Consider the following 14,573-nt stretch of genomic DNA (forward strand, 5'->3'; position numbering starts at 1 on the left):
GTTGAACAAGCCACATTGAACATCATCAGCCACCGGAACTAGAACTGTCTGTTAGTGATGGGTTGTTCGCGAACGAGTTAGAGCCGGCTCTTGTAGGTGAATGCTGGGAGACGGCTCGCATATCAGAAGAGACTAATCTATTTATAAAAAAATAAAGATATGAATAATCAAAAGATTCAAATGAATAGAATTAACTCATTCAAAGAACGAAAAATAATAATAATATAGGCCTAAATGCTCAAGCGCACACACATTAGTTCGGACTGTCTGCTCAGACTAACAGCCTGATTGTTGTTCCTGTCAATCAGACACGCAGTGTCAACCGATGAACCAAAGATGCATGAGGGAGGGCGGAGCCAACTCACTCACAGTCACACACTTAGTAGCCGAGGAGAGAGAGGAAGGACAGCTGTGAAAACAACATCTGAAAAATGAGTCGGAAGCACAGCAGCATTTGGATGCATTTTAATAATGTAGACAATGTTAGAGCACAGTGTAGAATTTGCCAAAACAAAATCTCATATAAAGCTGGTTCTACAAGCACAACCTACACCGGTTCTACGCACAACCTACACCGGCATATGCGAACTGTGCACCCAACTGTGAAGCTAGCTGTAGCGGAGAAACTAGTGGGCCTGCTAGTGATAGTGGTGGAGCCAGCATCTATCCACTCAGTCAAGTAGGCCTACTCAGGGACCCACAGCAATGCAATGTCTTCTATGGACCAGTGTATGCCAAAGACTATGTCTGTAGCAAAACAAGGCCAAATTGATATTGCATTGGCTAAAATGATTGCCACCGATTTCCAGCCATTTTCAATCATGGAGGACAGAGGTTTAAGAAATTATAGCAATAGTCTAAATCCAATGTACACAATTCCTAGCAGGAAAACCCTTTTAAAATCACTTATTCCACAACTGTACGAGAGCATACAGGCTTCAGTGAGGGAAAGAGTCCAAAAAGCTACTGCAGTTTGTCTTACCACTGACTCCTGGACATCAAGGGTAACCACTTCTTACATGTCAGTTACATGTCACTTCATTGAAGATTTTTTGATGTTTAGCTGTCTTCTGGACTGCTTTGAGTTCAGCGACAGACACACCTCAGAGAACTTGGCAGAGGAACTGTTGAGAGTGGTCAGAGAATGGCAAGTAGACAGAAAAGTGGCCTGTTGTGTTAGCGACAATGCAGCTAGCATAACCAAAGTCATGAACATTTTAAAATGGACCCATCATCCATGTCTTGCCCACACAATCAACCTGATTGTAAGAGATGCTCTGAAGGTGATGAAGCCCACTGTGGACAAAGTGAAAGCAGCTGTGGAATACTTCCACAGGAGCACAATAGGTGCTGAAAAACTAAAGTCTACACAACGACAGATGGGGATGCTTGAGCTGAGGCCTTAACAATACTGAACTACAAGGTGGAATTCAACATTTTATATGTTGAAGCGGTTTCTTGAGTCAAAGGATCTCTACCCTGGCCATTGTCAATGCACCTGTTGATGCTCTGACCCAAGAGTAATGGGAGGTGGTGGAGGAGGTGTGCAGAGTCCTGGAACCCTTTGAGCAGGTCACTATGGAGATCAGTGGAGAGAGGTAGAGTAAGCAGTTATTACTACATCATTATTTAATCCAGTATTATATATGTATATGAGCAGTAGATGAGAATTTAGTATCAGTAGACAAAACATGAACCTGAACTAATAAGTTACTGTCTTTTCAGCTATGTGACAGCTTCAAAAATGATACTCCTGTGCAAGGGTCTGCAGCGAATCACAGCCAGCCGCCAGAGAGAAGCAAATGTAACCACAGGACATGTGGCAGAGTTGATGGACACCCTATGTTCATCAATGGACAGAAAGTTCCACAGAATGGAATATAATCACATGCTATCAGAAACCGCTGCACTTGACCCCAGGTTTAAGAAGTTAGCCTTCAGTGATGCCAGAGCGATTGATGAAGCTCTTCAAAGAATAACCTCAGCAGCAGGGAGAGACAGCCCCAGCAGTCAGCTGGCTCAGGCACCAAGGCAACAGGAAGAAGAGGGATCAGATGGAGCAGAAGCACCAGAAGTAGTGCCACAAACTCAGTCTGCTGTTTGGATGCTGTTTGTCAATGAGCAACTGGGAATGTAGCACGAATGTAGCACGAAGGAATCCCTCAGCAGATGCCATAATGGAGGTCCGATCCTATTTGGAGGAGCACCTCCTTTGGAGGAGCCCCTCCTCTGCAGATCCTTTCAGCTGGTGGAAGAACAAGGCCTCTGTCTACCCACAGCTTACTAAAGTCATGACAGGGAGACTCTGCATAGTGGCCACATCCGTTCCCTCTGAGAGGGTCTTCTCGAAAACGGGACAAATAATTACTGAGAGAAGAAACCGCATCAGCCCCTTGAAAGTGAGGCAGCTTGCATTTCTGAACGCAAATCTCTCATAAAAGCAAATCATGGTCTGCATTGCGGTGTGCTGCTGGTTATAACATGACAATAAAGAAGAGAGAGAAAATAGGGACCAGTTTAATGTTTTAAGTGGGATGCTGCAGTTTTGCACATAATTTATTTGTCTTTGATATGGTGCAATATTCTATTATGTTGTTCAGATTGTGTTTGTTTTGAATGTTTAGATTTATATGCACTTTGTTTACATACATTAAAAAGTTATACTTTAAATGCAAATGTTTAATAGCATTATTTTTCAAAACAAACCAATGCATTTTTAAATACATTGTGGTTAAGGTAGAGTAGAGATGTAATGTAATAATTTAATTAGAATTGTTTTAACACCAATCATAGTCAAACTATCGCAAACTGTTTGACTTGAAAAAATACAAAACATATAAAGAGCCGTTTGGGAGCCAAAAGAGCCGGCTCTTTTTGGTGAGCTGAGCCGAACGGGCTGGCTCACTGAAAAGAGCCGGAATGCCCATCACTGCTGTCTGTCACTTCCTGTATCAATAAAGCTTAACCCCACACAATTAAAGAATTGGCCAATAGGAAAATAAATATTTAGTTACCAGGTAAAGAAATAGGTAAACAGTTATTTCCTGTAACACAGATTCACAACCAATCAGCAACGTCTATAACTGCCATATAAATTAAATTATTACCCAGGAAATAATCCAGAAAACAGATACAGTTTTCAACATTTTGTGTTTCTATCTGAAGCTAAATGGTTGTAAGGCTCAATACGATGTAATGGATCTTGGACCAAGTTACTGAATAGCGTGTCTTGCTCGCCAGACTCATACAGTGGATGTGAGAAGAGACTACTGTATCACTGACAATGAGGTTTGTTGTTGTCTGAAGGAGCGCTATGAGTCTGTGGTGAAGAAGACCTTAGAGAAGTGCCAGAGGGCCAAACAGAGACTGAGCCAGGGCTCTCGAGGAAGGAAGACCAACAACAAGAGCGGTAAATGAATAAAGAATATGTTTCAAATGGCGCCCTATTTCCTATCTGGTGCACTACTTTTGAGTGTCTATTTGACTTTGCTTCATCTTCTTAACCCTTCAGCTACCGAGCTTTATTCTTTCACCCTGTAACATCTTTAGACCTTAACTTTCGTCCGATTTCCTACCCTTTCTTACTTGTAATTGTCTATCTCTGTCTTGTATTTTCTATGCTATTTTTTCTCCGTCCTTGTGCGTTGTCTTTTCTCCACTGTGCTTGGCTCTGCTGTAGTTCCTCGCAGCTCTCCTCTGACTGCCTGGGAGAGGGCTCTGGTCTGTCGCCTCCTAACCCCTACATGCTCCTACCTAGCCAGGAGAAGGAGTCATAGTTGTCAGTCAAGAGAAGAGGAAGGTACTTCCAAAAGCCTGTGGAATAACAGTTATACACTGAGTGTTCAAAATATTAGGAACACCTGCTCTTTCCATGACATAGACTGACCCTTATTGATGTCACTTGTTGAATCCACTTCAAATAAGTGTAGATGAATGGGACGAGACAGGTTAAATAAGGATTTTTAAGCCTTGAGACAATTGAGACATGGATTGTGTGTGTGTGCCATTTAGACGGTGAATGGGAAAGACAAAATATCTAAGTGCCTTTGAACAGGGTATGGTAGTAGGTGCCAAGTCAGGTAGAACAAATTCTTATTTTCAATGCTGGCCAGTGGGTTAACGGCCTGTTCAGGGGCAGAATGACAGATTTGTACCTTGTCAGCTCGAGGATTTGAACTTGCAACCTTTCGGTTACTAGACCAACACTCTAACCACTAGGCTACCCTGCCGCCCCACATGTATAAAGACCAAATCAAATCAGATGTATTTATAAAGCCCTTCCTTACATCAGCTGCTATCTCAAAGTGCTGTACAGAAACCCCAAACAGCAGGCAATGCAGGTAGAAGACCAGATCTCAATCCAAGAAAAAGGACATAGCATCAATAAAGTGTATTTGGTTAAATTAATTGATTTTAGGGGAATACGTTCCAATATGGATTCGGACAATGCTTACTTAATTACTTATTTACATGACCAGATTTCCCACCAAAATGAAAAGCTCAGTTTAGCTATTAGCAGGCAAATGATCTACTGACTCTCTGCTTCCTTTCCTCTCCTTTTTTCAACCATTGTTGGGCACACTCACATTCTTTCACTGTATCCCTTGCTAACCGTCACCCCATTGCTCCAAAACAATGAAACCATCTGGTTCAGCTGTCCATGTTTGTCCCCGTTCAGCTTCATGCCACTCCATACCTGCCACTGCCACCAACTGTCATAAATCACCACACCGCTCTGGCACACCTGACCACCACCGGGTGCAGGCAGGCCTCCAGGCAGACTACCGCTCTGGCACACCTGACCACCACCGGGTGCGGGCAGGCCTCCAGGCAGACTACCGCTCTGGCACACCTGACCACCACCGGGTGCAGGCAGGCCTCCAGGCAGACTACCGCTCTGGCACACCTGACCACCACCGGGTGCGGGCAGGCCTCCAGGCAGACTACCGCTCTGGCACACCTGACCACCACCGGGTGCAGGCAGGCCTCCAGGCAGACTACCGCTCTGGCACACCTGACCACCACCGGGCACAATCAGACTTCCAGGCAAATCTCCGGGCAGACTACCGGTCTATCATCTGGGCAAACTACCAGGTAGCCACCTCCCTCAGTCCCAGCCTTACACTCTTAGAAAAAAGGGTTCCAAAAGGGTTCTTCAGCTGTCCCCATAGGAGAACCCTATTTGGTTCCAGGCAGAACCCTTTTGGGTTCGATGTAGAACCCTCTGTAGAAAGGGTTCTACCTGGAACCGAAAAGGGTTCTTCTAATAGTTCTCCTATGGGGACAGCCGAAGTACCCTTTTAAGAGTGTAGCAGCAACTGATCCATCATCAGGGCACAGGTAATATTACATCACAGGTTATATTACATCACAGGTTATATTACATCACAGGTAAATGACATCACAGGTAATATTACATCACAGGTTATATAACATCACAGGTAATACCTGCTGGAAATGTAATTGTAAACATAGAGATAGACCGTTTCATCTCTATGACTGTTAGATGTCTGGGTCGACTGGGTTGGTGGGATGGTGTTGTTATTTTGTCTCCATGTAATGCATGAACTTGAGGGAAATTATTTCATTGGAGGAAGACAATAAACTCTATATTCTTTTCATTCATTTTCTATTCTATTCATTCATCATGTATACTGGATTACTGGACGATATTCATTGTCATACTCTAACAGAGAGGCACACATTTCTATACATTTTTGAAAATACAACATTTAATGGTTATAAGCCTAAATTACTTTGATGTCTTTCTGCCGTCCCAAAATGACCGCAATAAAATGAGCTTGTAACATGGCTCCATTCCTTCTGTCTCATGTTTCTATCATATATATGCTGGATTGTTAGGTAGATTATATTAACTGTTGTAATCTACAGAAGACACACGTTTGAAAGATAACAGACAAATGTCCCTTTTCTGGAAGCATGTTTACCAATAATAAACCTCAATCACTGCAGTAAAATGATCTGTTGATTTGTTATGATGCTAACAAACTGCAGTAAAATGATCTGTTGATTTGTTATAAAGTTAACAGACTGCAGTAAAATGATCTGTTGATTTGTTATGAAGCTAACAGACTGCAGTAAAATTATCTGTTGATTTCTTATAAAGTTAACAGACTGCAGTAAAATGATCTGTTGATTTGTTATGATGCTAACAGACTGCAGTAAAATGATCTGTTGATTTGTTATAAAGTTAACAGACTGCAGTAAAATGATCTGTTGATTTGTTATGATGCTAACAAACTGCAGTAAAATGATCTGTTGATTTGTTATAAAGTTAACAGACTGCAGTAAAATGATCTGTTGATTTGTTAAAAAGTTAACAGACTGCAGTAAAATGATCTGTTGATTTGTTATGATGCTAACAGACTGCAGTAAAATGATCTGTTGATTTGTTATGATGCTAACAGACTGCAGTAAAATGATATGTTGATTTGTTATGAAGTTAACAAACTGCAGTAAAATTATCTGTTGATTTGTTATGATGCTAACAGACTGCAGTAAAATGATCTGTTGATTTGTTATGAAGTTAACAGACTGCAGTAAAATGATCGGTTGATTTGTTATGAAGTTAACAGACTGCAGTAAAATGATCTGTTGATTTGTTATGAAGTTAACAAACTGCAGTAAAATGATCTGTTGATTTGTTATAAAGTTAACAGACTGCAGTAAAATGATCTGTTGATTTGTTATGAAGTTAACAGACTGCAGTAAAATGATCTGTTGATTTGTTAAAAAGTTAACAGACTGCAGTAAAATGATCTGTTGATTTGTTATAAAGTTAACAGACTGCAGTAAAATGATCTGTTGATTTGTTATGAAGTTAACAAACTGCAGTAAAATGATCTGTTGATTTGTTAAAAAGTTAACAAACTGCAGTAAAATGATCTGTTGATTTGTTATGAAGTTAACAGACTGCAGTAAAATGATCTGTTGATTTGTTATGAAGTTAACAAACTGCAGTAAAATGATCTGTTGATTTGTTATGAAGTTAACAAACTGCAGTAAAATGATCTGTTGATTTGTTATGAAGTTAACAAACTGCAGTAAAATGATCTGTTGATTTGTTATGAAGTTAACAAACTGCAGTAAAATGATCTGTTGATTTGTTATGAAGTTAACAAACTGCAGTAAAATGATCTGTTGATTTGTTATGAAGTTAACAGACTGCAGTAAAATGATCTGTTGATTTGTTATGAAGTTAACAAACTGCAGTAAAATGATCTGTTGATTTGTTATGAAGTTAACAAACTGCAGTAAAATGATCTGTTGATTTGTTATAAAGTTAACAGACTGCAGTAAAATGATCTGTTGATTTGTTATGAAGTTAACAAACTGCAGTAAAATGATCTGTTGATTTGTTAAAAAGTTAACAAACTGCAGTAAAATGATCTGTTGATTTGTTATGAAGTTAACAGACTGCAGTAAAATGATCTGTTGATTTGTTATGAAGTTAACAAACTGCAGTAAAATGATCTGTTGATTTGTTATGAAGTTAACAAACTGCAGTAAAATGATCTGTTGATTTGTTATGAAGTTAACAAACTGCAGTAAAATGATCTGTTGATTTGTTATGAAGTTAACAAACTGCAGTAAAATGATCTGTTGATTTGTTATGAAGTTAACAAACTGCAGTAAAATGATCTGTTGATTTGTTATGAAGTTAACAGACTGCAGTAAAATGATCTGTTGATTTGTTATGAAGTTAACAAACTGCAGTAAAATGATCTGTTGATTTGTTATGAAGTTAACAAACTGCAGTAAAATGATCTGTTGATTTGTTATGAAGTTAACAGACTGCAGTAAAAAGATCTGTTGATTTGTTATGAAGTTAACAAACTGCAGTAAAATTATCTGTTGATTTGTTATGAAGTTAACAAACTGCAGTAAAATGATCTGTTGATTTGTTATGAAGTTAACAAACTGCAGTAAAATGATCTGTTGATTTGTTATGAAGTTAACAGACTGCAGTAAAATGATCTGTTGATTGGTTATGAAGTTAACAAACTGCAGTAAAATGATCTGTTGATTTGTTATGAAGTTAACAAACTGCAGTAAAATGATCTGTTGATTTGTTATGAAGTTAACAAACTGCAGTAAAATGATCTGTTGATTTGTTATGAAGTTAACAAACTGCAGTAAAATGATCTGTTGATTTGTTATGAAGTTAACAAACTGCAGTAAAATGATCTGTTGATTTGTTATGATGCTAACAGACTGCAGTAAAATGATCTGTTGATTTGTTATGAAGTTAACAAACTGCAGTAAAATGATCTGTTGATTTGTTATGAAGTTAACAAACTGCAGTAAAATGATCTGTTGATTTGTTATGAAGTTAACAAACTGCAGTAAAATGATCTGTTGATTTGTTATGAAGTTAACAAACTGCAGTAAAATGATCTGTTGATTTGTTATGAAGTTAACAAACTGCAGTAAAATGATCTGTTGATTTGTTATGAAGTTAACAAACTGCAGTAAAATGATCTGTTGATTTGTTATGAAGTTAACAAACTGCAGTAAAATGATCTGTTGATTTGTTATGAAGTTAACAGACTGCAGTAAAATGATCTGTTGATTTGTTATGAAGTTAACAGACTGCAGTAAAATGATCTGTTGATTTGTTATGATGCTAACAGACTGCAGTAAAATGATCCGTTGATTTGTTATGAAGCTAACAAACTGCAGTAAAATGATCTGTTGATTTGTTATGATGCTAACAGACTGCAGTAAAACGGTCTTGTAACATGTCTGTTGATTTATTATGAAGTTAAAAGCAGCACAGCAGAAGGAGAGTGAGAGGACGTTCAGGAGGAATAGACAGCAGCCTCACATACCCAATGCTCCTGTGAAAGTGTTACCCACAAACATACAGAGCAGAGATGCAGTGCCCTTTCCAGAACGGTATGTGATTGTTTGTCTGCTACTACGTCTGGATGTTGTGTCACACAAACTACTTATCATGCAGAGAGAGCACTCTGTTGAGAATTGTTGTGTATAATTTAACCAACCACACGTCTTGTGGAATGCGTCTAACCTTTCCAGTAAATGGATGTTGTTTGCTTATTTATCTCAACAAAAGTATTCTCCTCTTCTTCTTTTTTTCAGGAAACATGTGATCAGACACAAACCTGTGATCAGACAGCCTCCATCACAGCAGGTTGGGCTGGAACTGTACCCTGTTCCGGAGGAGGATGGTCCTCCAGTCTCCAACCAAACCCTCTCCCCTGGGAACTCACGGCCCAGCCAGACCATCTCTCCTTGGGCTCCAGTCTCCAATCACACCCTCTCCCCTGGGAACTCACGGCCCAGCCAGACCATCTCTCCTTGGGCTCCAGTCTCCAATCACACCCTCTCCCCTGGGAACTCACGGCCTAGCCAGACCATCTCTCCTTGGGCTCCAGTCCCCAATCATACCCTCTCCACCGGGAACTCACAACCAATCAGGATCTCAGCAGCAGCATGGGACCAGGTCCAACCATTCGTAGGCTCAGCAGAACCTCAGACAGTCCCCACACCTAGAACTGAGGGCGATACAGGTGAGAGTGAGCATCTAAAAATGCAAGGTACTGCACCTTCAACTACTATTTATTTCTAGAATTCCCTAGATACATTTCAGATATTGTAATGTAGAGTGTAGGGTTGTGGTCAATTCCATTTGAGTTCAGTCAATGCAGGAAGTCCAGTTCTACCCATGTGGTTCAATGTGAATTTGGACTCTTATGAGTGACTCTTAAGACATGTAAACCTCCTCAGGCCCCCTTCCTGGAGCCCCCTCCTGCACCAGGCCGTCTGCTGGCACCATGGATCCAGAGGAGGCCTCATGTCTTCTGGCCGTGAAGAGAAGAGAGGCCCGTCTGAAGAGAGAGAGAGAGCAGGAGGAATGCCTGCGCAGGGAGGAGATAGAGAGGTACGGACAGAGGGCCACCTTACATCTTCCCATCTGTCTTCTACTGACCCAACATTCATCTTCCCAGCAGGAAAAACAACCTGAGTAATCTTTTTGCCTAAAAGACAAAAATCTGGTTGTGAAAAAAAAATTACCACTGTCCTTCAGAAGTAGTCTAAAGCAGGGTTTCCAAAAATCGGTCTTGGCCCCCCAGGTGCCCCCCCCCCCCATGTCCCCCCCCCCCCAGGTCCCCCCCGCCCAGGTGACCCCCCCCAGGTGACCCCCTCCAGATGCCCCCCCAGGTGCCCCCCACAGGTCCCCCCCCCCAGGTGCCCCCCCCCCCAGGTTCCACCCCAAGTTATCTGGGGGGATTATCTGAATCAGCTGTGTAGTGCTAGGGCAAAAACCAAAACATGCACCCAGGGAGACCCTGGGACCAAGTTTGGGAAAACCTGGTCTAAGGGAGCATTTCACATGTTCAGAGGATAGATTCATTTGTATGGTGATGTGCTGTGCACATGTTACGTAATGTCATGTCATGTGGCATCACTGGAGAGGCAGAGAGGAGCTGGAGAGCAGGAGGGCAGAGGAGCAAGCACGGCTCGAGGCTGAGGCCCAGTGGCTGGTAGTGGAGAGGAGGGAGGAAGAGGAGCAGAGACATGCAGAGGAGGAGAGAGTCATCCGGGCCACACAGGAAGCTGCTCTCCTCCAGAAACAGGTGAGGGATCTGGTCTATTAACACAATTTTAGTAGAAGCCCAACTTCGTCCATTTATGTACGGTATATAAAGTTTATATCAGTGTTAATAATGTAGCATCTGGTTCCGTAATGGCTTTGGTTCTCTGTGTCCTGTCCCAGAGAGAGGAGGAGGAGGCCCAGGCCAGGGACAAGGCAGAGCTGCAGAGAGAGAAGCACTTCCAGAAGGAGGAGGAACAACGGCAGGAGAGGAAAAAGGTGACAATGGAGGGAAGACGTGAACTCTACGCAGTTATGAGAAACACCAGGGTCGTTATGTGCCATATTCTTATCATTCTGAAATTCTTCATAGGATATTCTAGGGGATCCAGATAGTGTAAAATTTACTACAAGAGAGCACCCAGGATCTTTATTTATTGGCGTTCAACTTCCATACATGGGGTGGAGGGATGTTAGGGGTAATTGTTGTTGTGTTTCACAAAAAAAATAACATTATTTTTATAAGGGGGAAATGTTATGTTATTAAAAATTAGTTTTGACAAGGGTGTTATGAAATTCTAAATGAAAGCTTTTAAGACTTTTCAGACTTCTTTTTGTTTTCAGCGACTGGAGTTGATCATGAGGAGGACAAGGAAGACCTCAACTGAAGATAAACAAGTAAGTCCACCAGCCTAGTTCAGAGGAACAGTACATTGCCCTGAAGCACACCGGGTTTCTGCCAAAAGTACCGAAGTTGACTTTCTTTTTGCTTAAGAGGTTAATTACCCCCGTTTAAAAAAAGAAAAATTGTCCTTGACCAAACTGCTAAAGTTGCTTTCATGATGTGATTGCTTTCATGCAGAAATCCATCTCAAATGTAGTGGCTTTAGCTTAAAACTAAACAAAAAGCACTTGTACTTTCCTGCCCCCAATACCATCCTTATTAACCATATTTTACTTTAAAAAAAAAACAGAACTTGCCCTTGCCTTGAAAAGAAATCGACATGATTGTTTTCATGCAGACGCCTGTCCTGAATGGGAAGACAAACAGAAACCCTTCTCCAGAGGAAGCCCAACCAAAAAAGAACACTGAGCCTGTGAAGAACGGCAACGGCACTTTAGAAGAGGTCATCAACCTAGGGGTCGGGACGGGGACCAAGCCATCCAATCTAGGTCTGAGTGGCGTGGAAGACAACATGGTTCCTGTCGTGGCCTTCAGAGAACGCAGGTATATACACTCCCATTCAAAAGTTTCGGGTCACTTAGAAATGTTATTGTTTTTGTAAGAAAAGCACATTCTTTTGTCCATTAAAATAACTTCAAACCTGCAAAACACCAGTCTCAATGTCAACAGTGAAGAGGCGACTCTGGGATGCTGGCCTACTAGGCAGATTTGCAAAGAAAAAGCCATATCTCAGACTGGCCAATAAAAAGAAAGGATTAAGATGGGCAAAAGAACACAGATACTGGACAGAACTCTGCCTAGAAGGCCAGCATCCTTGAACTGCCTCTTCACTGTTGACGTTGAGACTGGTGTTTTACAGGTACTACTTAACGAAGCTGCCAGTTGAGGACTTGTGAGGCGTCTGTTTCTCAAACTAGACACTCTAATGTACTTGTCCTCTTGCTCAGTTGTGCACCGGGGCCTCCCACTCCTCTTTCTATTCTGGCTAGAGACAGCTTGCTCTGTTCTGTGAAGGGTGTAGTACACAGATCTTCAATTATAAATTAGCCGTTTCCAGCTACAATAGTCATTTACAACATTAACAATGTCTACACTGTATTTCTGATCAATTTGATGTTTTATTTATTTATTTAACTTTTATTTAACCAGGAAGGGCTCATTGAGATTTGAAATCTCTTTTTCAAGAGTGTCCTGGCCAAGATAGGCAGCACCAAGTCATTACACAATTACAGACATACAAGATGAAAAACTACAAGTAATCTAGTAAAAAACATAGAATTCACAAGAGTATAACAAAATCACAAAACAACAAATTAGAAACATTGACAGTTCAGGGAATCAGCCTCAAAATTCTTCATCAGTGATTTACATTTATTTTTATTTTAATGGACAAAAAATTGCTTTTCTTTCAAAAACAAGGACATTTCTAAGTGTATATACAGTTGAAGTCGGAAGTTTACATACACTTAGGTTGAAGTCATTAAAACTGGTTTTTCAACCACTCCACAAATTTCTTGTTAACTAACTATAGTTTTGGCAAGCCTGTTAGGACATCTACTTTGTGCATGACACAAGTCATATTTCCAACAATTGTTTACAGACAGATTATTTCACTTATAATTAACTGTATCACAATTCCAGTGGGTCAGAAGTTTACATACACTAAGTTGACTGTGCATTTAAACAGCTTGGAAAATTCCAGAAAATTATGTCATGGCTTTAGAAGCTTCTAACTGGGCAAGTCAGTTAACGGCCTAGGAACAGTGGGTTAACTGTCTTGTTCAGGGGCAGGACGACAGATTTGTACCTTGTCAGCTCAGGGATTCGATCCAGCACCCTTTCGGTTACTGGCCCAACACTCTTAAGCACTAGGCTACCTGCCGCCCCTACACAGTATATTTGTCTGTTTGATCATGTCTTATGATGTATGTTCTGTGATATAATGTTATCTGAAGTGATGTTATTGTATGTTGCCAAGTAAATCTTCTTATGGAACATTAATGTATTAACTCATTTGTTCATTCAGGTCCCTGCTAACTCTGACCGGCATGGAGGAGATCCAGTCCCATCAGAGGGCAGGTGAGAGCTCATCACATCCTCCGTCAGCTCATCTATACTCTCTATGCTATGTAGATATTACACTAGAGTCGTGAACACTAGAGCCCCCCCAAAAGTTCAAGATTTCTACCGCCAAGAGGTTATGGGCTCTCAATATTCAAAGTTTGATTCTAACCCGGAAGCAGATTACATATTTAAGGTCTCTCAATTATTTCTTTGTATGCGTCTCTAAGTCTAAGATATGTATGTGAATCAACTGATTTTATGTTATTAACCCATTTCTATCACACACTCCTTAGAAGTTATCTGAGTATCGTACAGATCAGAGAGGGGAGACAGCACATCCACGAATCTTTCCACAGCTGTGGCGGTTTTGTCCTTTTTTTTGACAAAGAAAGGAATAACTGCAGCCTTTTTCCTGCCCTGCACTTTTAGAGAGAGTATGTGATGAGAAACACACATTTCTCTGGAGGACTTTCTGATCTCGAAGGAGCTTACCACCATTTGGTCACACTTCTCTTTAATCCAAAATGTCACGAGCTGCATTTGTCATCACCATGTACAACACTAGACAGGGGAGCTTGTTTGTCATTGCAACAACTCTGAACAATGTTTTATCGAGTCTGTAAATGAGGGTCCATGCCTCATAGCTGCAGATTTAAACTGATTAAATGAGTAGTTTGATATGATGGGCGTTAAGATACACAATTGACTAATATACATTTTTAACTGTATTGGCACTGAATGTCTCCCAATCATGTCTGATGTTTTTAGCCATGTGCTTTAGCTTTTCCTAACTATGCTGCTATTTGAGCACTTTTCCTTCCAGTTAACAGGATAGTGGTGTGCTAGTTTCAGAGCAAAAGCTTTTGTTTTGAGTTCAAATAAAGGCCACTTTCTGACTATAATCTAATAATATTTTTCAAAGCTGCTATGGAACTTGTGTGGTTTGTCATTTTAGAGAACTATACTCACTTGAGGGTGGACCACTTCCAAAAGTATTTTGGCAGTTCCTTACTTGGAAATTGTGCAATCATTTTAGAAAACAAATAAGAGTGAAGTGTAAAATGTAAGTTTGTCTTTTAAAGTGTAAAAACAAATAAAGCATTGCACTGATAAAACGATGTGATCTGGTATGAGTAGGTTGTCACTTGTTTCATACACTGCACTTCTGTCCACGTACAGAGCATTCAGAAAGTATTCAGACCCCTTCACTTTTTCCAAATGTTGTTATGTTACAGCCTTATTATA

At 40.7% G+C, this 14,573-nt stretch overlaps 1 protein-coding gene across 4 annotated transcripts in view; it reads left to right on the forward strand.

Moving 5' to 3' along the window:
* The window catches only part of LOC110505847 (uncharacterized), a 21,052-nt gene extending 6,609 nt beyond the window's left edge, over positions 1 to 14,443 (forward strand). Inside the window, exons 6-17 of one of the 4 annotated variants that reach the window (XM_036962627.2) lie at positions 3,307 to 3,409; positions 3,680 to 3,799; positions 4,655 to 5,094; positions 8,786 to 8,919; positions 9,124 to 9,554; positions 9,772 to 9,925; positions 10,466 to 10,622; positions 10,763 to 10,858; positions 11,204 to 11,257; positions 11,602 to 11,807; positions 13,291 to 13,343; positions 13,622 to 14,443. In XM_036962627.2, coding sequence (XP_036818522.2) covers positions 3,307 to 3,409; positions 3,680 to 3,799; positions 4,655 to 5,094; positions 8,786 to 8,919; positions 9,124 to 9,554; positions 9,772 to 9,925; positions 10,466 to 10,622; positions 10,763 to 10,858; positions 11,204 to 11,257; positions 11,602 to 11,807; positions 13,291 to 13,343; positions 13,622 to 13,632 — 1,959 coding nt within the window. In that variant the 3' untranslated portion in view covers positions 13,633 to 14,443. Of the gene's footprint in view, positions 1 to 3,306; positions 3,410 to 3,679; positions 3,800 to 4,654; positions 5,095 to 8,785; positions 8,920 to 9,123; positions 9,555 to 9,771; positions 9,926 to 10,465; positions 10,623 to 10,762; positions 10,859 to 11,203; positions 11,258 to 11,601; positions 11,808 to 13,290; positions 13,540 to 13,621 lie in introns of those variants that run through there. The other 3 variants (XM_090221292.1, XM_036962625.2, XM_036962629.2) reach the window with 3 other exon arrangements.
* Positions 14,444 to 14,573: the final 130 nt, after the last annotated feature.

The sequence above is a fragment of the Oncorhynchus mykiss genome, chromosome 25 (assembly GCF_057628025.1).
Source record: "Oncorhynchus mykiss isolate SJ-2025 chromosome 25, ASM5762802v1, whole genome shotgun sequence".
NCBI classification, from domain to species: Eukaryota; Metazoa; Chordata; class Actinopteri; order Salmoniformes; family Salmonidae; genus Oncorhynchus; species Oncorhynchus mykiss.